Source organism: Lemur catta, chromosome 10 (genome assembly GCF_020740605.2).
Source record: "Lemur catta isolate mLemCat1 chromosome 10, mLemCat1.pri, whole genome shotgun sequence".
NCBI classification, from domain to species: Eukaryota; Metazoa; Chordata; class Mammalia; order Primates; family Lemuridae; genus Lemur; species Lemur catta.
The window spans coordinates 52206710-52232926 of record NC_059137.1 but is presented as its reverse complement, the minus strand read 5'-3'; the positions used below and the strand labels follow the sequence as shown (position 1 = coordinate 52232926).

Genomic DNA, 26217 nt, shown 5'->3' with positions numbered 1-26217 from the left:
TACACAACAGCTCCCTCATAGCTACAAAAACCAAACTTCCTCATCCAAATTTGGGGTCCACCATAACCCAGCCTAATCCTCAAAGCATCCCCACCACCATCATGACCAAGGACCTCTGCAAAAGCCACCTCACTGGGCTCCCTACTCCCATGCTTGGCACCCTCCCTTCAATCCTCCACACCACAGCCAGAGTTATTCTTTGAATAAGCACACATCATCCCAGGGCCCTAGCCCTCTTCCAGAGCTTTCCATTGCCCTCAGAATAAACCCCCACTGCTTCCCACCATCTACACAGCCCCAAACGGCCTCACCAGCCTGACCACATCTCCACCCACCCGCCTTTCTTTGTGCTCCTTGCACAGGGCAAACTCATCCCACAGCTCTCTGCATCGTCCCCTTTCTCAGCATACTCTTCATCCCATTCCTCCCATGGCAGACTCCTTCCTATCCTTCAGTTTTCAGCTTAGAAAGCCTCCCCCTCAAGGAGACCATTTCTGATCCCCCTAATTATTAAGAATAGCAGCTTGCTTATAGTTTCTCATCCTCTGATTTATTTCACTCATATCACTTACTGTAATCTCCAATCATCGTCCTTGTTTACTGGGTTACTATCTGTCTCCATCAGAGCAGGCTCTCGCTTATCACGCACACAGAAAAATTGCGGGGGCGTGACACGGAGTTGTTGCTCAATACCTACGGCCTGATGAATGAATGAATTGGGCTTGGACTGTGAAGAGACTTACGATATCACACCTCCTTTAGAGTTATGATGCAGAAATGAGGAAACAGAGTTAGAGATTTTTTTCCTTGTGTGACCATTAATAATGAACAATTTAGACCTAAATATTAAAAAGAAGAAGCAAAGTTACAGAGAGTGGCAGAACTGAGTTTAGAATTCGGAATCCCAGGCCTACTAATCTACATTAATATCACACTCTGCAAGGAAGATAAAATCCAGGCCAGCTCGCAGGTTATCATGTGAAGAATTACGGAGAAGGGGAGAGAATGTGCTCTCCAGAAACCCAAATCTGGCTGTCCTAACTGAGCCCCTGTGCCAGAGACCAGCTCACAATCCCTCTGGCATCTCTGCTGACCCCACCTGCACCTCCCTTGACCAAGTAAGGGGGTCGGGAACCGTGCGCTCCTGGAGGGCCCCCGTGCGTTCTCCCCACTCCTCACAAACCTCAACGCAGAGACACCAAAGTACTCACTGAGGGGGCTCACAAGGGATGACATGGGAAGCCCGGTGCCCAAGTAAAGGAGACCAGGCTACTATTTCCATTTAAACAAGAAATACTCCCATCCCCACCCTCAAAAAAAAAAAAAAATCAAGTAAGAAATTGTCTTCATTTAAGCAACATCTCTCCATTTTGTTGAAACAAATGCAGAGAGTTCTCTCACTAAAGCATACTTTGTCCACAAAGGCCAAACAGTGAAGATTTTTCAGTTCTTAAAAGGGGAATGGTAAAGAGAAGAACTAAGATTTACTGAGAACCTATCACATGCCAGGCACTTAACAAAAGCTTCCTCATTTGCTCCTCCCAATTTACAGCAAGTAAACCCAGTTGCATGTAATTACCTGCCCAACATTACACAGCTGGTGAGTGAAGGAACTGGGGTTCAATCTCAGGTTTCTTGAACTTCAAAGCATTTTTTATGTTCATAAAAACTACCCAAAGCGTGGAGATGAGACAGTTGAGTGGGATGGGGAGGGGTTGGGGGTGGGAGATGAGGGGTAGCACATGCTCTCAATGTCATACTGCGCATTGTTAGCAAGCCCCCCACCCCCAGGACTGGCTGCCACTCCAGCAGGACTTACTTGTGTTTGATTTTGCTGTTTGCTCTCTGATCAGAGCCCAGACACTGTGAAGTTACATGCTAACTTACAGACTTCTGAATGGTAGAAAAGATTACCTCGAAGGTTATGGCTTTGTTGCCCTGCACGCCATTACCCAGCTTTATTTCCAGCCTGGCAATCTTAATCTAACATTCTTTTTTAAGCCCATAAATAACTAGTTCCTCAAATACCCTTTGAATCAGTTTACCCTCTCGCTGGTTTCCTCATTGGTGGGTGAAATTAAATTTTGACATGTTCATTTTGTCTCTACGAGAGTCATATTTCCAATTTGGGGAAATTATAATTGGACATGAATAGCAACAACCCACTCTCTCCCTGGGTCCCTGCGATTAAGGTTCCCAGGTCCTTGGGAAAACTGATGTGGATTTCATCCTTCGGGTGACGAAATGCCAGCAGGCAAAGAGACCCTCTGCTCACGCCTCCCTCACCACAGCCCCAAGGACAATGGCTTTCCTTTTCCTTCCTGCTGCTGCCTCAGGAAGCTCCTTTCCTCTGCGGGATTCCCAACAGGACCCTTAGGCTTGGCGCTTCATCTCCAACAGCCTAGTCCATGTCTCCCTCCCAGCACTAAGTATTCCCAAGTATATTCTTCAGGACCATAACTCGGTGTTTCTACCTATAGTCTGCTTCTCCACACTCATCACCAACTTCCCAGAGCCACGCCACATTGGTTTCCATTCCCTAGTGATTTCCATAAGCTGGTTTCCCTTAAGTCCCCCAGGACTGGTAGGCTAGCCATGGGTACTCAAGTTAAAACAGGCACAGTCAGAGAAGCATACAGATTACTACCAGTTTAAGGAAATTAAGATAGGAAAGCTTACGCTGCTGGCAGATACGATGTGTTCACAGGAAACCCTCAGTGTTTAGTTCCTTCCTTGAAGGCAGCTGCGTTTGCATCCCCCATGCCAATGGCTGGGACCAACCCTCAGGGGCTACTACCATTGGGCATGGTGTAACAATGTTTTAATTGAACCACACCTGGCTCCTAATCCTACGCTGCCTCACAACGGTACCTAGTTTCTCAAAGAGCCTACCTTTTCTCCCTAGCTGGAGTCAAGGGCCCATTAAACTCTTTTTGAATCTACTTTATAGCCCAGCAGAGTACTTTGTAGATCGCAGACTCCTGGCAGATAATTGTTCACAAACTGGCTGGCTGAATACCCTTGTCTTGAGGTGGAAGGTCCTCACCTTGAGCAGTTTCATGTTGCATATTAGCAAATGGGCTAACCTGTCAGGTGAAGGATTCCCTAGATGAGCTGACAGACATAAGGCTGCTCCCTGCTGGGAGGATAGCCTGCAACCTACCCCTGCCCTCAAACAGTTCCTTCCTCACGCAAGGAACTGACACAGAGTGAGCAAAGCTGACAGAGTGCTGCACCAACTATTTGGGCTTTTCCAAAAAATTTCCATCTTAACTTGTTAATTTTGTCATATTCTGAGTAGCACAAATGCATGCAAATGCACATTTTAAGGGCCTTGTTTATGTACCCAGCATACAAGTACATTTAAGTGACAGTAGGTTCTTAATAAATGTTTATTTCATTTAAGAATCTTAAATAATGAAGATACTAATGATAAAATGTTTACATTATTTTTATCTGTCGGGAGGAGAACCAAGCAGTAAAGATGACAGATATGCTGTTAACGGTAATAATTTCAATACTCCATATTAATTTCCAAAGGGACCAAGTAGATTTACAAATTTTCAGGCTTCCCCATCAGAAATTTAATTCACTTTGTGGTATGAAAAGGAATGTGTGACAAATATTACTCCAAGAAGGAAAAGGAGGTAGGAAATAACATGACAAAAATTAAAATTAGGAACTGCAAATCAATGAAGTGGAATCACTTCTCTAGAACATCCTCTTCCTCTCCCCTTACCTCCTCCTTCTCTTCTTCCTCCTCCTCCTCCTCCTCTTCTTCCTCCTCCTCCTCAGCCCCATCCTCTATTTTTCCCTCCTTTTCATATGGATAATGTCATGGGCCTAAGGGCAGATGCTACCGTGTGCTCACTGAACCATTACCCTTTAGCAGAGCTGATGAGGTTTGCTGGGGCTTGCAGACACCTTCCTCCTCAATGAGAACCACCCACCCACCCACTCCCCCAGAACCAGACCACTCCTCACTGGAACTTTCACCCAACATTCTATCTATTGACCAATGAAGCTGTGCATGTGGTACCACGGACTCAAAGAACTCTAGAGCTGTTGGGAACTCTGACAAGTCACAGATTCTACGATTGGCTTTGGGGCACATCTGGACCATTCCCACAGAGGTGAGACATGAAGAGGATGCCCCAGCTTCCCCTACCCACCCCAGATTAGGGCAAGGAGTAGGCACCATGGGTGTCAGGGTCCTAAGGACTGCCACCACTCCACATGGCATTCACCTCTGTGAGTCACGATGTCCACAATGGGAAACCAGACTGACAGCAGTTATTATAACGATTACCATAGTGACACACCAGGAGTATTCTTCAAATATTGACGGTAAATCTTCTCACACATAAAGAGAAAGAGAACATTGCTAAAGGAATCATATGAGAAACATGTACACTTAAGTGATATCACTCCCTATAATAACAAGTGAAGTATTTGTTTTTCTAAATCAGGATAAATTAATTTAAAACATACATTTATTATGTCTTTGTGAATGACTTTCAGAAGAAAGACTGGGCAGAAAACATTTTTTTAAAAAAATATATGTACCCTGAGCTCATCTGTCAGGAATAATGTTCCATTCTGTTCATATCTGCCATTCAATTCTCTGTAATCTATTTGTCAAGTTCAAAAAGTAGCCCATGGCCTTCTGGAGCATTTAAACTCCTCAACTGGATCCTGAGGGCTACCACCAGTAACATCTTATATGCAGTGCTACATTTTTTAAATTCTTATTGCATGAGAGAGCATCAATGTTCTCTGAAGGCATGGAACAGGTGACACTGGCCAACACAGTGAGACCTTGGCCAACATACTCAACCTCTCATGGCTCCAGCCTTCTCATGAATAAAGCAGAAAGGTTAGCATAGATGCCATCTCTTAATCAAAATCCTAAATTCTCTGAATTAAACAGAAATCTTCTGCAAGGCAACTATTTGTCCATCACACACGCTAAAACTAAATTCCTTCAGGGAAGGTCTTCACCCAAATGGACCGCTGGGCTTTTCAAAGGTTAGCCCCATCAGTGGTACTAACTTGATCCTCAATAGCTAGCTGGTGTTGAGGACCAAGCAAAGCCATTCACACCTGATTCTTTGGAATTTCCAACCATGAGAATTAAAAAAGAACCACCAGATGTCGCTCTCACAAAAAAATTGGAAATGGATAGCATTGCTTTAGTCTCTAACACATGAATTAGTGTGTTAAAAAATGTTCATGAAAGGGGGAAAAAAAATCTTCCCTTTCTGCATTTCATTATACAGAGATGAGGTACAGCTTAAGGCAGGGGTTAATCTGTACCTCAATTAAGGTCTTTTCTAAGGTCAGTACCTAAAAGAAAAATCATGTACGTATAGTCAAAATTAACACTGAACAAATACTTTAAATTGCCATTATAATAGGAATACCCATAGTTCTGGACATAACCCATAGACAAATGAGTACATACAAACATAAAATGTGCACAGTAATGTACAGTATATAAGTGCATACATAAAATAAGTTTTTTTACAATTGCATATTGAATTTGTTTAATATAAATGAGCAAATTATTTTACTCCCTTGTACAGAGTCTTCAGTTACTATTTTTATGGCTATAAAATGCACCCTGTAAATTACTTAATATATCCAGCACTCCTGTCCTCTACTGCCAACCCTACGTTATCTGCCTAATTTACTATAAACAGAGAAATAACTAGGGCATACTATTTTTGCAGGGGAGTAATTTTCCACAAAACAAACAACAAACAGAAAAAGAGACTGAGTTTTAACATTTTAAACTACTTAATTTTGAAATAATCACTAGTAGCGGTATTTCTAAATTAAAAGTATAGAGCTTTATATAGCTTCTTCCTATGAAAAATGATCATAAATTCCATCTATTAATACCCAGGCACTAAGTTGGATATTTATAAGCTTATTTCCAATTCACAAATAATCATAAAAAGTGAGCATTTCACCTCTACAATTACTACTACTATGTTCTAATAATAATAATAGCAACAAACAATAACAGGTAACACTATTAAGTGCCAAGCACAGCTCTAAATCCTTAATGTGCATTAACTCATTTAATCTTCATAGTATCTTCATAATGACTCTATAAGATAGAGCTATTATAATGCTCAAATGAGGAAACTAAGACTCAGAGATTTAGTTAACTTATCCATAACTGAACTTCAGTTTTTCCCTCTGTGCAGTGGGAATAATGCCATTTAATTTACAGCATTGTTGTGAGATTTAATTGAGATAACATATAATATTTAATGCGCCTAGCACACTATTGACACAACAGACACTCTATAAATAATCTCTACTGTTATTAAAGTGGTTCTACAGCTGAAAGTCTTCTATGCAGCCCAGGGATGAGCAAAAAAAAAAAACTTACACTATTTTGCTCCATCCTTGAACTTTCCAGCTATAATAGTGGCAGTTAGCATTCCCTCACCTGTAGTTCTACTGCACAGGAAATGTCAGAGAACACAGAACCTTGTCACTTAATATGAGTGCCCATAAGAAGCAGTTCCCAAAGAATAAGGCTTCAAAGGTGACCTCAAACTGAGAAACCCCCTAATGCAGGAGAAAGTAAGGGAACTCAAGCTTTCCAGGCTTGGAATCATCCTGCCTGGGTTCAAACCCCAGTTTCACCACCCACTAGCTCTGTGATCCTGAAGAAACTATTTTCCTTCTTTGTGCCTCAGTTTCCCATCTGACTGGCTTGTCCACAGATTAAATGTCACATGTGAAAAGCATTTACAACAATGTATCCAGCATAAACATTAGTTGTTATCACGATTATCATTGCAACTTGAATCTCTAAAGGCACTGCTGAGTAGTACTAGCGCTGCAACGCAGAGAAGGTTAGGAAGTGGACAAGGCACAATACTTAGCACTAAGAATCCAGGTTGTGCCTCCCTGTGGCTGACATGTCTACTACTGCAGGAGTCAGCAAACTACAGCCTGAGCCAAATTCCACCTGCTGCCTGTTTTTGTAAATCAAGTTCTATTGGGTCACAGCACAACAATTTACATATTGTCTAAGGCTGCTTTCCTGTACTCATCACAGAGTTGAATAGGTTGCAATGAGACCACATGGTCCTCAAAGCCGAAAATATTTACTATCTGTCCCTTTATAGAGAAAGTTTGCCCACCTTTGCACAAGTGGATAAAACATCAAATTTCCCAACCCATTGGATTCTTTGAGGATAGAGTGAGAAAAAAATATGAAAAATCTATAAAACAAAGTGTAAAGGGTTGGCAGATATAAAAAATTCTTTGTCCAAAAAAACCCACTGCCTTCAAGCTTTAAATTCAAGGGAGAAATAATGCTAAGATCATGGAATGTAGAGTCCCACCATCAGTTCCATCACTGATCAACTATATGTGGCCTTGGGCAAGTTACTTAGATGCTCCAAGATTCATATTCATCCTCTGTAAAACAGGAATAACAATAGGACCAAACTCATGGAGTTGAAAGCATTAAATGAAATGTATGTAGGCTTTACATGATGCCTAGTCCACAGTAGTACTCAATAATGTCAGCTTTCATTAAATTACAACTTTCATCATAATTACTGCAGGGAAAAGTTGTGTGTCCAAATATTGGACCACTCGTACAGTACCTTCCTTCCCTCTCATGGTACCGATCCTCATAGAGATTGCAGGTACTAGCAAAGTACCTAGCAGAAATGCTGAAAACTGAAATTTGTTCTCTGGGGCAGTCTAAGAGAGAAAAGACTAGGAGTTCCACATATTCAGCAGAAACAATAATAAAATAAATTTTCTTTTAATTTTTAAAAGTAGAGCAACAGAACATAATAAAGAATACAGACACAGATTCCTGTACATATAGGAATTTATTTTATTATTCAGTTAAGATTTTACACTGAAGAAACAACAATGAATTATTTAATAAATGATGCTGAGCATATTGGTTACCTATTGTGGCAAAAATTAAATTAAACCCACATATAAATTTTCAGATAGATTAAAGAGATATATATAAAAATAAAAAAAGTATGGGTAATGTTTTTACAATATTGAAACAGAGACAATCTTTCTAAGCAAGACACAAAAACCAGGGCCATAAAGTAAAAAGATAAGACTACATAAAAATTTAAAACTTCCAAGACAAGCAACTGGGTAGAAGAAAGTAATTAAGGCATCTTTAACAGGCAAAAAACTATCATCCAGAATATAAAAAGAACTCTTACAGGAAAATAAGAAATAGACAACCAAAACAAACAGATAAACGGTGTGAAGTATACTCTTCACAGCACAAAGAAAAAATCCAGTAGTCAATAAATTTAGAAATGTGCACTTTAAAAGTATTATTTTTGCCCCTACAACTGGCAAAACTTTACAAGATTGATAATATCCACAGTTGGCAGAGATGCTGGAAAATGAGCCTATTCTGTCTGATGCTACAGTCTATTTGGATGTCAATCTTGGCCAGGCACGGTGGCTCATGCCTGTAATCCTAGCACTCTACGAGGCCAAGGTGGGAGGGATCGCTTGAGGCCAGGAGTTCAAAACCAGCCTGAGCAGGAGCAAGACCCCATTTCTACAAAATATACAAAAATTAGCCAGGCATGGTGGCATGTGCTTGTAGTCCCAGCTACACAGGAGGCTGAGGTGAGAGGATCACTTGAGCCCAGGAATTTGAGGTTGCAGTAAGCTGTAATCTGGCCACTGCACTCTAGTCAGGGGGACAAAGTAAGATGCCGTCTCAAAAACAAAAATTAAAAAATGAAGTTCCTCTAATGTTTCCTTGTGATTGGAGTCAGCTTAGCCTACTACAGAAGGGATATTTATATCCCCAGGCACAGATGTTCACATACCCCCACCTGTGATGTTAATTTTGGTCATCTGGGGTCAAGGCATTGTTCTATTTCTCCACTGCATAGTCAACTATTTCCTTCTTGAATTAATAAGGAGTCTGTGGTGAGGTAGTAGTGTAAAATCAGGTAAACATCATGCTTCTCACTCAATTGTGCCCCTAGATTTAGCACCTAGGGTGACGCCTGCCTAACTCAATCTTTATGATGACAGCTGAAAACTGGGTTTCCAACAACATTCCCTCCACTTCTACCAATCTGCCTCTGGCATTCTACTAAAGCAAAAGCTTCTGTCTCCTCCATTTATCTATCTAGTTATTTATTTATCATTCATATGTGTGCAAGGATTCCTATTATTTTCAATGGTCTATAATATATGACTGTCCTTAAGTATCTTGGTGCTCAACTTGTCCTAAATTTGGCCTAGCCAACTTTTAAATTTTTCGGTTTATCCCCTCGGAAAATTCTAATACACAGACTTTGCTTACTAACAGAATTCTGGTTTATCAAGTAATCTTATAAGGTTAAGGCACAGATAAATGTCAACAGTAAGACTCAATTATTTTTCCAATTCTCCTAATGAAAACTGAGGTATGTAGCCACTGACTTACATACTTGACACACCAAAGTGGACTTTATTAAGATGGGGATATTAAATGATGTGCTGCTGTCTGAAACTGAGTTTCCTTACTATTATAATTCTGATCTGTTTACTCATTGCTCTAATGCTTAGAGGGGAACCTCAAGGGCCATCAGCATTTGTATGAGAATCATAATGCAGACCTCTAAAACCCAGTCTCTTAAAATCATTTATTTTTAATTAAGAGAGAGAGAGAAAGAGAAGGAGAGAGAGAGATCTATAGTAATAACTGGCAAAGATGCACAGCCAATCTGAAAACAAAGAACTGACAAAATTAAGAAAGCTGAGAAATAGCTAGAGACAACAGAACAAGTCAATCATAACAGAGTCCTGGAGATAAAACAGAAATTTGAGGAACTCTGTAAAAATCACAAACAGTAGCTCCTGAGAGCCTTACAGATTTGTGGCTGTGGAAGTGAACTGACTCGCCGTGAATGAGGTTCCCTGTGCAAGATCTGGAGGACTGAGGTCATTTTCCTGCCCCTTTCTGACATTTTCTGCTGTCCTGCAGGGGTGGGCAAACTGAGGTTGTTTCAGCAGCAGCATCTCCAGCTTCCTGTGTGTGCAAGGCAGTGGCAACAGAAGTCTCTTGACTTGGGCTTCCCAGTCCCTGGATCACAGCTCCTGTGGAGTGCGGTGAACTCTTACCTCTATAATCATTGGCCACAGAGTATCAGCACCTCCCCTGCGTGGGTTAGTTCTAGATCAACTGAGGGTCACTCCTGGATACCAGCCTAGAACCAACCACTCCTTCAGCCCCTCCTCGCATTTTGTAAGCACCTGATTCTCTTAACTCTTCTTTCTTAAACTACCTAGAGCAGTCTCTGTTTCCTGCAACTGAAACTTGCCAAGAACAAGATAGATGACAGGGAAGAAAATAAACACAAGATCACACGATTGTGATCATAGCTGAGAAGAGATAAACAGGATGCAGAGCAGAGCAAAGAGAAGGGAGGCTTTGAAGACGGGACCCAAGGAGAGGCTTACTCAGAACTTGACCTTCACAGTGAGGATGGGAAGGCGAGGAGTTGGTCAGGCTGCGTCAGCCAGGCTGGGAAGCAGCCACGCCAGAGCACCAGGGTGGGGGAGAATTCGGCATGTTCGGGAAATCAAATGGAAGCTAGAGTGGCTACAGCAGAGGGAACGAGGGGGAGAAGGGCCGCAGGTGTGCTGGAGGAGGAAGGTCAGAGCCAGACCGTGCAGGGCACAGAAGGAACATGGGTTTTCTTCTAAATGCCACGGAAAGCCACTAACATTTTTCAGTGAGGGAGTAACATGTGATTAACATCTGAAAAACAGCACTTGGGCTGCAGAGTGGAGAGCAGATTACAGAGGGCAGAGAGGAAGCTGGGAGACCAGCGGGACGCTCTCCCAGGAGCGTAGGCATGAGAAGCTGGTGGAGTGGACTGGCTGGGTGGCGGACTGGACAGGACTAGCTGATGGTAGAGATGTGGTGGTGGAGGAAGGGCAGGTAGAGGGCAGCGGAAAGGGAGAATCGAGGATGAGGCATGGAAAGGGTATTATTGTTGGCTGAGCAATGCTATTTTAAATCGCTCCCCAAAGCCCTGTATTTGCTCCTAAAAGTTACAAAAGGATGATCTCCAACTGCCACAATTGAAATGGAACACTCTGCGGTCTTTAACAAAGCGACGTCACATGCCCCTCAGTCTTCAATGTCAGAGCCTGATCCACTGCCGTGTGGTACCTGTTTCCCCAAGCTCACAGCCCTGAAGCCCCACTTGGACTGGGCCCGCACGCATCACACAGGGCACTCTCCTTTCAGTTAAAATGTAACCTCCGCCATGAACCACAAAGGGAGGTAAAGAAAGGAAAACCTTTAGAACAAACGATTCTTTCTAAGCTGGTAAGAGGCTTTACTTTTTAAATTTCAATATAATAGCTATACGATTAGACTTACAGAGCTCCACACCTTAGCAAAGTCATCCCTACCATTTATGAAATCAAACTAGGTTTGCTTTATGTCAGACACAAAGAATTTCAAGAACCTCAGTATTTTTTATCAAACTTACGAGAAATACCATATGTGTACATATGCTATTATTACTAAATGAGCAAGTTGTTAGAAACGTGAACGCCTCAGGCTTCTAAAACCTTTTATTATATGCTTTTACATTATAATTATCTTCATTTTGTGAGTGTTCCCTATCTGCCCCAGGTAGAAAGTCCCACACATTGTATCATTTAGCACCACTGTGTGAATGAGGAGACTGTGGTTCTAAGTACCTTGGTTACCTGGCTTGCGCCAGTCCTCCAAAAGGACAATTACTGCTGTTTGTATTTAAAAATAAAAACAAAAACAAAACCTTTTCTCCTAAAAGTGGATCTTAAAATTTCTATCAGTAAATGAATATTTAATACCAAGATTTCAATACGGCTAGTTGCAGTATTTAAAACAATCTTACTATGATTCTTCCCTGCTCTGTAAAATTCTAGCTATATGAACATACAGCAAAATTTATACATAATTGCCAATTAAATTCATGGCTGCAAACAAGTACTTACAGTATGCCAGGCACTGAGTGCCATGTCACAGCTGCACACAGCAGCCATGGGATGAGCATGAGAATCCCTGTTTGATGAGGAGACTGAGGCTCACAGAGCAGGTAGGTAAGCTGCTCAAGGTCATACTGCCAGCAAGGGGCAGAACTCCACTCATGTCTGCAAGCCCATCCATGCCCTGCTAGGAACAGGCACAACAAATCTGAAATTCAGGTGTGCAAGAAAAGAGGCTGATTTTGTTACATTCTTTGTCCTACTTGAGACTTTGGATACAATGACAGTCCCTTTTATTCAACTGGTAATGGCTCAGAAGTGCAAATATTTGTGTATCCTCCCAGCATGAATTTAAACATGTTGGACACATAGTACCTGCTTTAAGGACTGAACTAGAAAATCAGGAAAAACCATCATCCATATGAACTACACATACCTCGTCTGCTTTCTTGCAAATGGAATGAATTCTCTCACGTGGGCAAGGGTAATTCATATAGCTCTCAGCCCTCTCTTCTGATGACAGTGTCACACTGTGAGAGCAAAGCCAACCACTGACTCCTACTAATGCACTCTACTCTCCAGTTTTGTTTTCTGATGCCTAACACTTGTAACCTCATCATATATAATGCCTGCTCATTTTTATTTCTGCCTGGGAAATTTTGTTTTCTCCTGGTGATTTTAATTTTTCAATTGTGTTAAGTGTTCACAGAGTACTGAGGTGAGAGGAAATGGGTATGACAAATCTTTATGGGGTGAAAGAAATTTTCTTAAATTGGATTGTGGTGATGGCTACACAACTGTGTAAATTTACTAAATATCACTGAACACTTAAAAGGAGCAAATTTTATGATACGTAAATCACACCTCAATAAAGCTAGGTGGTTTTTATTTGTTTTTATTTCAGAATGTTAAGGGGGTACAAACGTTTTGGTTACATGTACTGCTTCTGTACAGTTTGAGTCAACGTTATAAGTGTGCCCTCACCCAGATAGTGTGCATTGTACCCGTTAGGTGTGAATTTACCCAACTCCTCCTCCCCTTTCCCACCTGCTTGATTTCCGTTGAGTTTTACTTACATATGTGCATATAAGTTTTGATCCAGTTTAGTTCCAGTTTAGTTGCAGTTTAATAGTATGTACATATGGTGTTTGTTTTTCCATTCTTGCAATACTTCACTTAGAAGAATGGTCTTCAGTTCCATCCAGGTTGTTATAAAAGGTATTAGTTCCCCATTTTTTTTTATGGCTGAGTAGTGCTCCATGGTATACATACAACACATTTTATAAATCCACTCATGTATTTATGGGCACTTGAGTTGATTCCACACTTTTGCGATTGTGAATTGTGCTGCAATAAACATTTGAGTGCAAGTTGTCTTTTTTATAAAATGACTTTTTCTTCTTTGGGTAAATGCCCAATAGTGGGATTGGTAGATGTACTTTTAGTTCTTTGAGGTATCTCCATATTGCTTTCCACAGAGGTTGTACTAGTTTGCAGTCCCACCAAGGGTGTGTAAGTGTTCCTTTCTCTTTGCATCCATGCCAAGCTGGGTGTTTTTAAGTGTCTTAAGATAATGCTAATAGATTACTCTAATGCTAATGGATTACCTGGAGGTAATTCTCCGTCCAGATTGAAAGGATTTAAAAAAGCACTAAAAGCAGTTTCTTTGCTACTTTCTACAGAGGAGAAGGGCCACGGTTTCCTGCCAGAACACAGGAGCACCTATATCCCATCCCTGCTGAATGCCACAGCATGTATGCCGAAGAGGAAACAGTTCTTCAAGGCAGCCAGAAATGCTAAATACAATCATGTGCCACATAGCTATGGTTCATGTGCCAGACACATATGATGGTGGTCCCACAAGATTACAGGGGAGCTGAAAAATTCCTATCACCTAGTGACATTGTTGTAGCCATCGTAAGGTCATAGTGCAAGACATTACTCATGCGGTTGTAGTGATGCTGGTGTAAACAAACCTACTTTGCTGCCAGTCATATAAAAGTATAGCACATATGATTATGTATAGTATATAATACTTTATAATGATAAATGACTATGTTACTGGTTTATGTATTTACTATACTATACTTTTTATTATTTTAGAGTGTATTTCTTCTACTTATTAAAAAAATTAGTTAACTGTAAAACAGCCTCAGGCAGGTCCCTCGGGAGGTATTCCATGGGAAGGCATTGTTATTAGAGGAGATGACAGCTCCATGTGTGTTACTGCCCCCAAAATGTGGAGGTGGAAGACAGTGATACTGATGATCCTGACCCTGTGTAGGCCTGAGCTAATGTGTGTGTTAGTGTCTTAGTTTTTAACAAAAAAATTTAAAAAGTAAAAAAATGTGACAGAGCAAGATCCTGTCTCAAAAGTAAAAACTAAAAATAAAAAAATTCTAAAATAGAAAATAGCTTGAATAAGGATATAAAGAAAGAAAATATTTTTGTATAGCTGTACAACATATTTGTGTTTTAGGCTGTGTTATTACACAAGAGCCAAAAGTTTTTAAAAATTAAAAAGTTTATAAAGTAAAAAAGCTACAGTAAGCTAAGGCTGAAGAAAGAAAAAAAATTTTTTATAAATTTAGTATAGCCTAAGTGTACGGTGTATAGAGTCTACAGTTGTGTATAGTAACTGTATAGTAATGCCCTAGGCCTTTATACTCACTTACCACTCACTCGCTGACTTACGCAGAACAACTTTCAGTCCTGCAAGCTCTATTCATGATAAGTGCCCTATATACGAGTACCATTTTGTATCTTTTATACCATATTTTTACTGCATCTTTTCTAGGTTTAGATATGGTTAGACACACAAATACTTGTAAGCATGTTACAATTGCCTACAGTATGAAGTACAGTAACATGCTGCACAGTTTGCAGCCTCGGAGCAATAAGCTACACCATATAGCTGAGGTGTGTAGTAGGCTATACCACCTAGATTCTGTAAGGACACTCTACGATGTCTGCGCAATGACAAAACTGCCCAATGACTCATTTCCCAGAGAACATATCCACGTTTAACGAGGCATGACTGTAGTTACTGAGTATGTGACGGGAAGGAAAGAAGTAGTATCTGGAAAGGCTGGAAGAGGAGTGGTACCTAAGGGAGGTCTGAAATGTTTAAAAAAAAAAGAAGAAGAAGAAGAAGAAGAATTGGCCAGGTGAGGAAACAGCAAATGAAAAGGGTGCGAAGTAAGAAAGGAAGACCTTTTGGGAAACGAGGCATGAGAAGAGGAACTACAAGCACATCGCACATCAGAACGGCTAATGTTAAAGGTCTGCATTAGGAACACGAGCCCAGGACCCACTGCAGACCTACTGAGGAAGAATCGCTGGTGGCAGGACGCAGGGATGTGCATTTTCACAAGCCACCTGCTCCCCAGCCCCGTGATTTTTATGAAAACCACTGAGCAAGATTGCAAGTAAAGCCTTATATGCCATGCTAAAGTGTTTGCATCTTACCTCAAAGGCAATGAGAAGCTGTAGACAGATTTTCAGATGCAAGGTGAGAATGGACTTGCACTTAAGAGCAGTGGGAGCCAGCAGATTGCTTTGGGACAGAGCAAGAACCCTAGAGTCCCTCCAGGCCCCCAGAAGTGCTTGCAACTGCCACCTCCCATTACCTTTTAAAGTCTTATACTCAGTAACTGAGCACAAACATACCTTTCATATGCCATAGTCTCCTACGAACATCTAGGAGCTACACGAAAACCCTGCAAGAACTTCATGACATTTACCAGTGGAAAGAAGGGACAACACAACTAAATGTTTGGAGAAACCAGAGGTTACAACACCATTTATGTGTCAGCAAATGTCATTCCCAAAATATCACTGACATTGCCACCTCCCTCCCTGACAAATATTAACAGTGTTCAGCTTTAGAGGGAGCTAGAACAGATGGCCCTTTGAGCCCTGTTTACTACTCTTTTGTGTTAAGTGGTTTCCCTTCTCCCCTCAGGAAAGGAAAGGACTGTAAACTTGCAGAATTTACCCAGCTGGAGTCCTGGGTTAGCCTGAGAGGTAACTGTATTTATCCTACAGGAATCCACGGGAACCCAGCGTGGAGGATTGTTGTGCAGGACCCTGGATGGGCCAACCTTTATACAATACCGGTTCCTTACAGTGTTGGTAAAACAATGTCAAGTGGCCACAGAGTGTAGCCTTCACAAAAATAGTGCTGAGAGCCAAGGTTTGAGCCCCATTTGCTAAGCGCTGCATCGACCTTTAATCCCCACAATAACCCTATAAAGTAGGTTCTATTAGTCCCATTTTTCTGATAAAGAAACTGAAGCTTTGAGAGATTAGCTAGTTTATCCAAGGCTGTACATAGAGAAGCAGGAACGCAAACCTACGTCTATCTGACTGCAGAACTGGCACCACACCACTTCAGGGGATGTGTCAAATCAACTTCTAGTTTTCCCAGTTTTTGATGCCTAATGAGTATGAAGGAAATAAGCAAATTTAATTGATAAAGCTTACAGCACATTAGGAACAAACTCACATATACGCCTAGAAATCACCTAGCAGGTGTCAGCAAACTTTTTCCATAAAGGACCTCTAAATATTTAGGCTGTGTAAGCCATACAGTGTGTTTCCCAACTACTCAACTATACATTGCAGTGGGAAAGCAGCCATAGGTATTACAACACCTGAACAAATGGGCATGGTTGTGTTCCAATAAAACTTTATTTACAAAACTAGGCAGGAAAGGTGCAAGCTGCATTTGGCCTTCTGGTGAAGTTTGTGGCCCCCTGACCTAGTGGAAAGGGCACTGCATTTAAAGTCAGGGCACCTAGCTTCTAATCCTTCTGTGCCTAAGCTAGCTGAGTGACCTTGGGCCAATCATTTCCCTCCTGTTTCTAAGATGTGTACTTCTGCAGAATTTTCTTCTCAATTGACTGCAAAAGTAAGGTAAAAATATATTTTAACACACCAAAAGGTTAGCTGTGAATTCTTCATCAAATCCATAAATAACATGAACAGTGGCAACAATACCTTAAAGTAAAAGCATAAGGGAAATGAGAACTGGCATTTTAGGAGGACTTTTATGTGCCGGATGCTTTGCAAAGTATAAGGCAATTTCATCCTTCATAAATGAGGAGCATTGGAGAAGTTAAATAACATGCCCGAGGCCCGACAGCAACGGGAAGTCAGGATCTGAACCCAAGCTAGCTGCTCCCTCAGAGCCTCAACACTGCCCTGCACAGAGGTGGCTGGTCTTGGTCAAAGAGCACTTGATCAATGATTTTGCAGAGACGATGACATATAAGTACTTCTGGAGGCAGGTCTCACTTTCCCTCTCTGTGCTCATCTGTCTTGTCCACCTCCTCTCAAAAAGATCATACCCCATTTGACCTGAAAAACAATGTGGAAATCTGAGCATTGTTTCCTTCAGTTCTGAGTGGAAGGACTATGACTCATGCATTGAAAAAAACCAGGAGCCCCAGAACTCCAGGACAAAGTGGTCTGAGAAGGGAGGGAGGAAGGGAGGACCAAACACACCCGCAAAGAAACCGTGAGTGGTCTGCTGGCCACACCAGGGTGTTGGGTCAGGCTGGCTCTGTAGCTCAGAACTAAGCCGAGGGCGAGTCTATGTGATGACACATAAGCCTGTGGAATTGCTCAAACGTGTCTGACCCTGTCTGTCTCCTTAACCGCTGCGTCTCGGCTTAGAGTCATCAGTTTAAAACTGCACTTTAGAAATGGGGTCAGGAAAGGGAAAGCGAAACCAAAGAAATGGGATCATCGTTGCCTCCTTTATCACAAAAAAAAAAAGAGGAAAAAGAGAAGAAAAGGAAAAATATTCCCCAAATACAGGAGAGTACACACACACTGTCAAAACAAAACAAAACAAAACAAAAAGCCAAACTCCTCGGCTAAGCATACAAGGCCTATCAAAATCTGGCTGGGACACACCCACTGCAGCTCTCCTGCCTTAATCACTTAACTCTTGCAGGTCCTCTGCTCGGGCCACAAGGCCTCCAGCCCACTACAGCCAGGCCTGGGCATGCTACCCTGCTACTTCCTCAGCCTCAGAGAATGAAGGTGATCTTCTCCCTCACTGCCTGCTGAAATTCCACCCCTCCAAACCCAGATCAAGTGTCACCTTCTAGCTGACAGATGTCAAAGCTGAAAGGAACTTTACAGACAGATCATCAACTTCATGTTGCCTTTGAGGAAACCAAGGCCCAAAAGGGTTAAGGGACTTGCTCTAAGTCACACGGCTGGTCTGGAAACCAAGTCAGCTGACTCCCAGGCAGGTGGGGTGGGCAGGGTAAATGTCCCCATCGACCGCTCTGTAAGAGCCCTCTTCTCTTCTGGGAGCACAAGGCCACTTGAACTCTCTCTAAACTCTCTGCTACATTCCAGGTTAGAGTTGTTTGTGTCCACATTCCTGACTGTCTGCTCCACAGAGGCTCAAACCGTATCTTACTTATAGTCTTATCCTAGAACACAGCTACCCTTGCATATAGTGCGCCTTCAGAGGGCTACAACTGTCATTCAACTAACAAACATAACACCAGAAAATCACCTGCCTCCAATCAGCCTCCATGCCCTGTCAAAGAGCCACCTACAGTGCTAATCTCTCCACGCCACACCTTGGCTGAAAGCCTTAAGTGCACACCATGATCTGGACAATCTGGCATGAAAGACTCTGAATGGCCCTTCCTCCCTCTGATGCTTAACTTTAGGTCAACTTTACTGGATCAGGGATACCCAGACAGCTGGTAAAGCATTATTCTGTGTATTTCGAGTATGTCTGTGAGGGTGTTTCCAGAAGAGATTGGCATGTGAATCAATGGATTGAGTAGGGAAGATCTGCTCTCACCCAAAGTGGGTGGACACCATCCAATTGCCTGAGAGCCTGGATAGAACAGAAAGGCAGAAGAAAGTGAGTTTGCATCCTCTCTCTTCCTTTCTTTCTCTCTCTCCCTCCCCTCCCCCTTCCTGGAGCTGGGAAACCCTTTTTGTCCTGCCCATGGACATCAGAACTCCAGGTCTCCAGCCTTTGGACTCCAGAACTTGCACCAGCGGTCCCCCAGGTTCTCAGGTTTTTGGCCTCAAACTGAGAATTACACCATTGGTTTCCCTGGTTCTGAAGACTTTGGACTTGGACTGAGCCACACTACCAGCTTCCCTTGTTCTCCAGCTTGCAGATGGCACACCGTGGGACTTCTCAGCCTCCATAATCATGTGAACCAATTCCCCTAATAAATCCCCTCTCAGCTATCCATCTATATATTTACATATCTTACTCATTCTGTTTCTCTGGAGAACCCTGACTAGTAACACTACCCCCCAGCCTCGTCCCTTGCCACTCCAGCCACCCAGAGCACCACAGGCTCTCCCTCACCTCCATACCCAATCCTGCTATTCCCTCTCCCTGCAACATACTTCAAGAGCTCTCCTCATCCCCAAATCACTTCTACATGGCTAACCCCTACAAGACTCAGAATCTCTAAGAAATGGCCTCCTCCAGGAAGCCACTTCTGACTACCCTTCCCCCCAGGTGAGGTACCCTCCTCTGTGGTTCTCAGCATACAGCTGCCCCTACCCCGCACTGGACCAGAACCCAGGGCAGGAGCTGTGCTTGCTTCTCCAGTGCCCAGCACAATTCTCAACACCTCAGGTCAGACTGAATCATTCCCACTTACTAGCTACCTTTAGACCCAACAAATATATACAATGTATCATTTTACTGAAATATTTCAAAACACGTAGGCCCTATCTATATGTCAGCATGATATCAGCAACGCCAACGGATGTGTCCACAGAACACAGGAAAAAAGCACACCCACAATCTTTTAATAAAGAACTTAACATGCATGATGGCATTAGGAACTGCCAGGTGTTCCACACTGCAGGAGTCCCCTAAGAGAGGTGTGATGACCCTACCAATGCAGCTGGCTGCCCATGGTGGCTCTGCATGTGAAGAGATGTGGTACATTAGGAGGGAGCAGTAAGCACAGGGGTAGAGGAGGAGAGTTCTGACACAGTCAGAGCCTGGTGACAGGCCTGAAAAAGGAAATCCCCCCCCCTCCAGGAAGCCTTAAAAGCACCCATGGGAGTCCCCGGGTACACATCTTGGGAAGTACGCACAAAGTAACTTCAGTAGACTCTTCCGCCTGAGATGGCCAGTGGGGGCTGGGGGCTGTCAACAGATGGCTAGATGGAAACCCTGAGTCTCACAGAATGGGCAGTATCAGATTCACACTGTGGATAATTAGTAACAGCACCCTGGGCAGGCAACTGAGATAAGACAAACAGCTAACACAGGGAAGAACTGACACTACCCACAGAAGCATGACTGTGTTACCGGACTTGAAAGGAAGGAAGGGGGTTACCCAGGTACAGGGCAGGAGAATAGAAACTGAGGGAAAGTTTCACTGGGGAAAGCAGCATTCAAAGAATAGATGTGATTCTGAGAGATTCAAAATCAAACATTTTGGGGAAATTGCCTGTTTGTTAACCTGAGCTGGAGTTGGGACTGATGGTAAAGTGATGCTGTTTCCTTCCACTAACCTGCATTACCAATTTACAAACATCCTTCCTTCACATTTTCCAAATGCATTCTGTCATGAACAAATGGCACATGCTCCTCAGTAAGAACATTCGCCATGAGCCACAAGGGTTATTTATTCTGCTTTTCATCCTTCCCCATCCTCTGCACCCTGAAAGGGGATGAGATTTAACCCTACTCCTCCTCCATAGGTGAAAGCACCCCGCCCAGCCACACAAGGAACCCAAAATTATCACTGAACAACTAACTCCTCCCTACGTCCCTCCCGGCATCACTGACCCTCAAACTGGGGCACAAGTCACCAAGCCAAGTCCTCCTTCATGTTCTCATCGAGCAGTTCCTCACATCTGGCCTCTTCTCTCCAAACCCACAGCCTCTGCCCCACTTCAGTCCTCACCACCTCCCACACTAACTGTTGCAACAGCCTCCTGCCCTTCCTGCTGCCACCTCCACAACCTGGCTACATCCCCTTCCTAAAGATTTATCTTCCTAAAATAATCTTATCACACTTGCCTAGTTAAAAACCTTCCAGATTCCCATTGTTTAAGAGATATAACCCAAACTCCTTTGCTTGACATTCCAGACACGGCATCACGTGATCCAAGCCCGCCTTTCTGATCTCAGCCCTCAGCAGTTCCCCTTCCCATTGTGCCAAACGTGCTGCTCTCATTCCAGCCCATCTCAACTTCCTCCAAGGCCTGCACCTTATCCCACCGGCTCTGTCCAACACAACCCTGCTCACCCTTCGAAATCCAGTTCAAACACCATCTCTCCTTTCAGGCCTTTGGCAGCCCCTATACGAGGGAGGCCAGCCATCCCTGACTGCACCTGTTGTCCCGGGGTAACTACTGAAAGCACCCCATTTACTTTCATAGGGTGATAAATCACACTGCTTTGGATGCTTTGGATGATAAGCCATACTGCCCTCCTACCCAAAACCTACCCTGACACAAAAATATAACTACTTACCTATGTCACTATTTTACTAGACTGTGTATTCTGCCAGGGCAACAACTGTCTTGTTTTCGTGTGTATATCCAGCATCTAAAGACTGTTGACACCTGAGTGGTGTTCAATGAACACTGGTGGAATGAAAGAATGACTCTGATTCTAAGAAAATTGTGGTAATCAATTTTATCAAAACTTCATCTAAACTTCCAAGGGGAAATTTTCTAAATAAGAACTAGATCTAAAAATTCCTGGGCCAAAAAGCAGGCCGTGAAAGCATCTGTCACATAAACCATTTCTTTTCCTAACTCAGTATGTCTCAACTTTTTTTCATTATCACCCCCTTAGGGAGCCTAAGTATAAAGCTTACTATTTTTATTCAATAATAGGTTCAGAATGATGCAATAAAAATTTTAAGTTAAAAGTAAAATTTAAAAATTTAAGGCTATTAACATTTAACCTTATAACTGTATTGGCTGAGTATTCTAATGTAATTATAATATAAAATATAATGCATCAAGTTGTATATGTAAATTATCAATTTCTATAACTATATAATAGCAGTGTAACCAAATTTTTGAAAAACATTCAAAACTGTTATTTTTCCAGCAAAAGTAAGACAATTGAAAAAATTAGAGTTATTTCTAATTAAGTTTTTGTTTCATATGAGAAAACAATTTTCAACTTAACTAGCTGCAAGATATTCAGATATTATCAATATTTTCCTTTTCACCACTTGACATAATTATCAGCAGGTTAAATAACTTTAATACAATTAAATAATAAAATATAAACTATTCTCATTTAATTCTCAAATCCCAGGTCACACACACAAAAACACAGAGGGCCGAATGTAAGCAAGGCACACCCACAAGGCAGCCAAAGGCAGCCCATAAGTACGCAGAGGTCACCAATCAAGATATGACTTCAAGATCAAGCAACTAATAAGAGAGAAAGTCCTCTAACTATAGACATCTATTTAATATTTGCCATAAATTGTTGTATTGACCTTGCAAAAATTCTGTACATCTTCCACGAACTCAATGTCAATGTTGCTCATGCAATACCCAAGAAAACCCAACGAGAGAAATCTCAATGTTAAGAAATAAGATTTTGTTAATTGAGCTTTGGAGGCCACAAACCATTATAATATCTAAGATGCTTTTTCCCCCAAGAACCAATTTTTGCCTACATTGAGGATACAAGTCCTAACATCTGTGCTCCCACATTTATTGTCCTAGCACCTTTAAAAAAATCAGTTTACCCAAGAAAACATCCATCCCATAGCTACCATGAAAGCTTCTACTATCATTCCTTGGGTACTTTGAAAGAAAAAGGATTCCCATATTATTAGTTCTTCTCTGAAAAAGGACCTCCTTTTTTCCCCTACAAAAGCAGACACCTTTAGAGCTAGAAGTATACTTAGGGCTCATCCAGCCACTCCTTCTTCAGATGAGGAAACAGAAAGGGCCCTCAGAGGTTAAGAGACTTGCTCAATCAAGGTCACTAGTCATGGACAGGACCTTGTCTGTCTTGTTCACTATTGTATCACCAGGCTAGCACAGGGCTTGGCACCTAAGATAGGCAGATGTTTCCACAAATAAATGATGAATGACTGTAGGGCAAAGAGAGCAGAGAGACAGATTTCCTAATTCCCAGCCTAGTACTTTTCCATCTATACTCCTTTGTCCCTATTTACTTCCCAAGACTATCGAATAATAACTACAAATACTATCAATATCAAATGTGGCTACAAAGACTACTAGACTCTCTCTCTTAAGTGTATGAAAATCTTCCTAGCTGAAATATGCTATTTACACATCCAGTAAAATTAAAGAACAAAGTTCTTATTAACTCATGAGTAGGGTTCTTCAGTCCATTTACAGAAAGTTAGGGACTTTCTACAAATAAATCCAAGGTACCCAGTCTACAATACACTACTTCTTATTTGCTTACCCTGACTTGAGCTCTTTTCTAGAGTTCTTGTGGACATGTCATAGCTCCCTACTCAGACTGAGAACCCTAGAGGGCCAAAACTGTATCTTCTAAGGCACCTACCAAGTTTGAGCACAGGGCAAATGCTCAATAAATGCTTGCTAAATCCATACCAATGGAAATGGTACACCATGAAGGACAAAAGTGAATTTGGGATGAACAAAGAATTCTGCTTGTACTTTGCTTATCTACTAGGACTGTTACAGTACCTAGCATGTAATAGAAGCCTAACAGTTATTGAATGAAAAAAAAATAAAGGATATAGCAAAAACTGAGAAGTTTTTAAGCAACATCTTTTTTGCAGTCATTCATTCATTCAACAAATATATACTTACCAAGGATCTGTGTGCCAGGCTATCTGCTGCTCTAAAACCTAACTTCCCACACAGAGCTAGAGCCTTCCTCATCAGCTAATGCATGTCAATACTTTGGTTCAACTTATAGGTAATGGGCATAGCTTGGGTGACAATATGTCTTAGTGTGTCTGCAACAGTCCCAGTTTACATCTATTGTTCCCTATTGTCCCCGTGTTAATTATTACTATAGCAGCCCCTCAACAATGCCCTGGTCTGGCAATTATATAGCCCTAGGCATAGCAAATTTTTTCTGACAAGCAGACCAGGATTTAAATATTTCACTCTACAGTCTCATTTCCTCATTTATAATATGATTAAGCTAAATAGTTTTACATAGGGAATTGTTGGGGACAAGCTGGGTATATGAGATGAAGACCATACTGTAGAGAGCCTTGCATGCTACAAACGTGACTATTTAATTTAACATACAAAAGGACCCATAAAAACTTTCGAGGAAGGAAGAGAATGTATGGTCAAAGCACCAGGAAAGCATTACTACTTTGATTGCAGAGAACTAGGACAGGAAGAACACGAATGAAAACGGCTGGCTCCAGGTCATACCAAAAAGATAGCCTAAAGCTATAAATAAAGGTTGTCACAGATGAAAATAGCTACAGATCTACTATTTCATCATTTGCCTTTATGTGTAGTTTAAAAGTTTCAACAATAAATAGATGCAGCTGAACAAACTCTAGTTCACTGGTCTGTGGTCTTGGGGTGGCCCTCAATACAAGGGATAGGCTATCAGAAAGGTTCTGGACAGCCCGGCCTCTTGTCTGCCAGTCATGTATAGGAGCTGTAGTTCACCTTCTGTTTTCTTTTTATTTTAAGGTCCACATTTCAAGCATAGTGTTCGCTGTCAAGAGTTTCCTGGCATTAAAGAGATGGGCAGGAATCGTAACTGCCTCCTCCAGATCATCCACTATTGCATCATTTGAAATCAAAGCCTTCTAAAGACAGCGACTTGTAAAATTCAAGTCAGGTAAAATGGCAGCAGCAGCGGCAGCGGCCGCCGTGGGTGCTGCTACAACCGCCGGAGCGGCCTCAACTTCAAGCGCCAGAGAGCGCGCTCTCTCCGCAGCCGCCAAGTGCTGAAAGGCGCAGTCCGTACATCAACAGGTCTAGCGCGCCCGCCCCAAGGTGCTCAGACCCGGGCGCGCGGCGACGGAAGGAAGTAGCTAATTATTTAAATACAGTCGAGAGCACCGGAGGCCGGACTCGCATCTCAAAGCTCCTTCCCTCCGTCAACTACGGACACTGGGGACCTGCTTGGGAAGCGCCCGGGCCCGGCGCCGGGGAGGGAGAAGCCCCACAGCCCGGGCTGCCGCTCTGCCCTCCAGCCCTCCAGCCTCTCAGCAGTCCGGCCCGGCCCTGCCGTCCGGGAAGATACCCCTCGACTCCTTCTCCCTCCGCTGTCCCCCTCTTTTCACAGATCGTGAACCTGTTGGTCCTGCCACCAGGAAACTTCCAAAGATGGTGAGATTCTCATATCGGGAGACGATTCCATAAAACCCCGGAGGGCCAGAGCTGGGACTTCAGGGTCAGACCTCGTAAAGCCCAGGAGTCCCTGGAGAGACTCTGAACAGCTCCGAGCTGCGGTCGTCGGGTCCCGCTCGCTCGCACCCGCCGGGCGCGGGGTCCTCCAAGCCCACGACCCCCCGGGGCTGGCGCCCCGACCTTGGCAGCCTCCCCGCTCGGCGCGCCGCAGGGCCCCTCCGCGCTCCAGCCGGGACAGACCTGCCAAGGCCGGGTACCCCCACCCGTAGCCTGTCCCAGGCAGGGGACCACGGGGGCGGGACCTCGGCCGCCCCAGCCGAGCTCTCTCATCCCTCCCGGACTCCCGTCCCGGGCCCCAGGGGACGTGCCCGCACGCCCCATCAGATAGTACCTCGTCGGCTTCCAGCTCCGCTCGGCTGCCTACGAGCGCCATATTCCTCCTCCGGCCGCTGCCGCCCCGAAACCGAGCGGGGAACTCAGAAACGACTCCGTTGCCTCCGCCGCGGGCTCAGCCCAGCGCTAGTGAGGGACGAAAAAGTCCGCCCCGCGCTCCCGCCGGGTCCCGGGCGGGGCTCGAGCGCGGCTCAGCGAGCGCTTTCCCCGCCCCCCGCGTGGGCGGACCCGCCGAGCATCCATTTCCCGAGCGGTCGCCGGGCGCCCCGCCCCCCGCTGGCCCCGCCCCGGTTGCCCTGCCCCTCTGGCCTGGCCCCGCCCCCCACGCGCTCCCGCGGGAGCAGCCAACCAGGTTCCCGAAACGCGCCTCCGCCCCCAGCCGGCGACCCCCCTAACGCGGGCGGAGTCGCCTTGCAGATGGAGTCTTGGAGGGACTAGGCCTGGCCCCCGCTCTGGGGAGGTTCTCCAAGGTTACCGCTGCCTGTGCTCTGCGGA

At 43.5% G+C, this 26217-nt stretch overlaps 1 protein-coding gene across 2 annotated transcripts in view; it reads right to left on the bottom strand.

Annotated features, from left to right (window-relative positions):
* Positions 1-25969, bottom strand: part of TTC39B (tetratricopeptide repeat domain 39B) — a 99131-nt gene extending 73162 nt beyond the window's left edge. The window contains exon 1 of one of the 2 annotated variants that reach the window (XM_045562173.1): positions 25721-25969. In XM_045562173.1, coding sequence (XP_045418129.1) covers positions 25721-25762 — 42 coding nt within the window. In that variant the 5' untranslated portion in view covers positions 25763-25969. The remainder of the gene's footprint in view (positions 1-25720) is intronic. The other variant, XM_045562174.1, reaches the window with a different exon arrangement.
* Between the last annotated feature and the right edge of the window lie 248 nt (positions 25970-26217).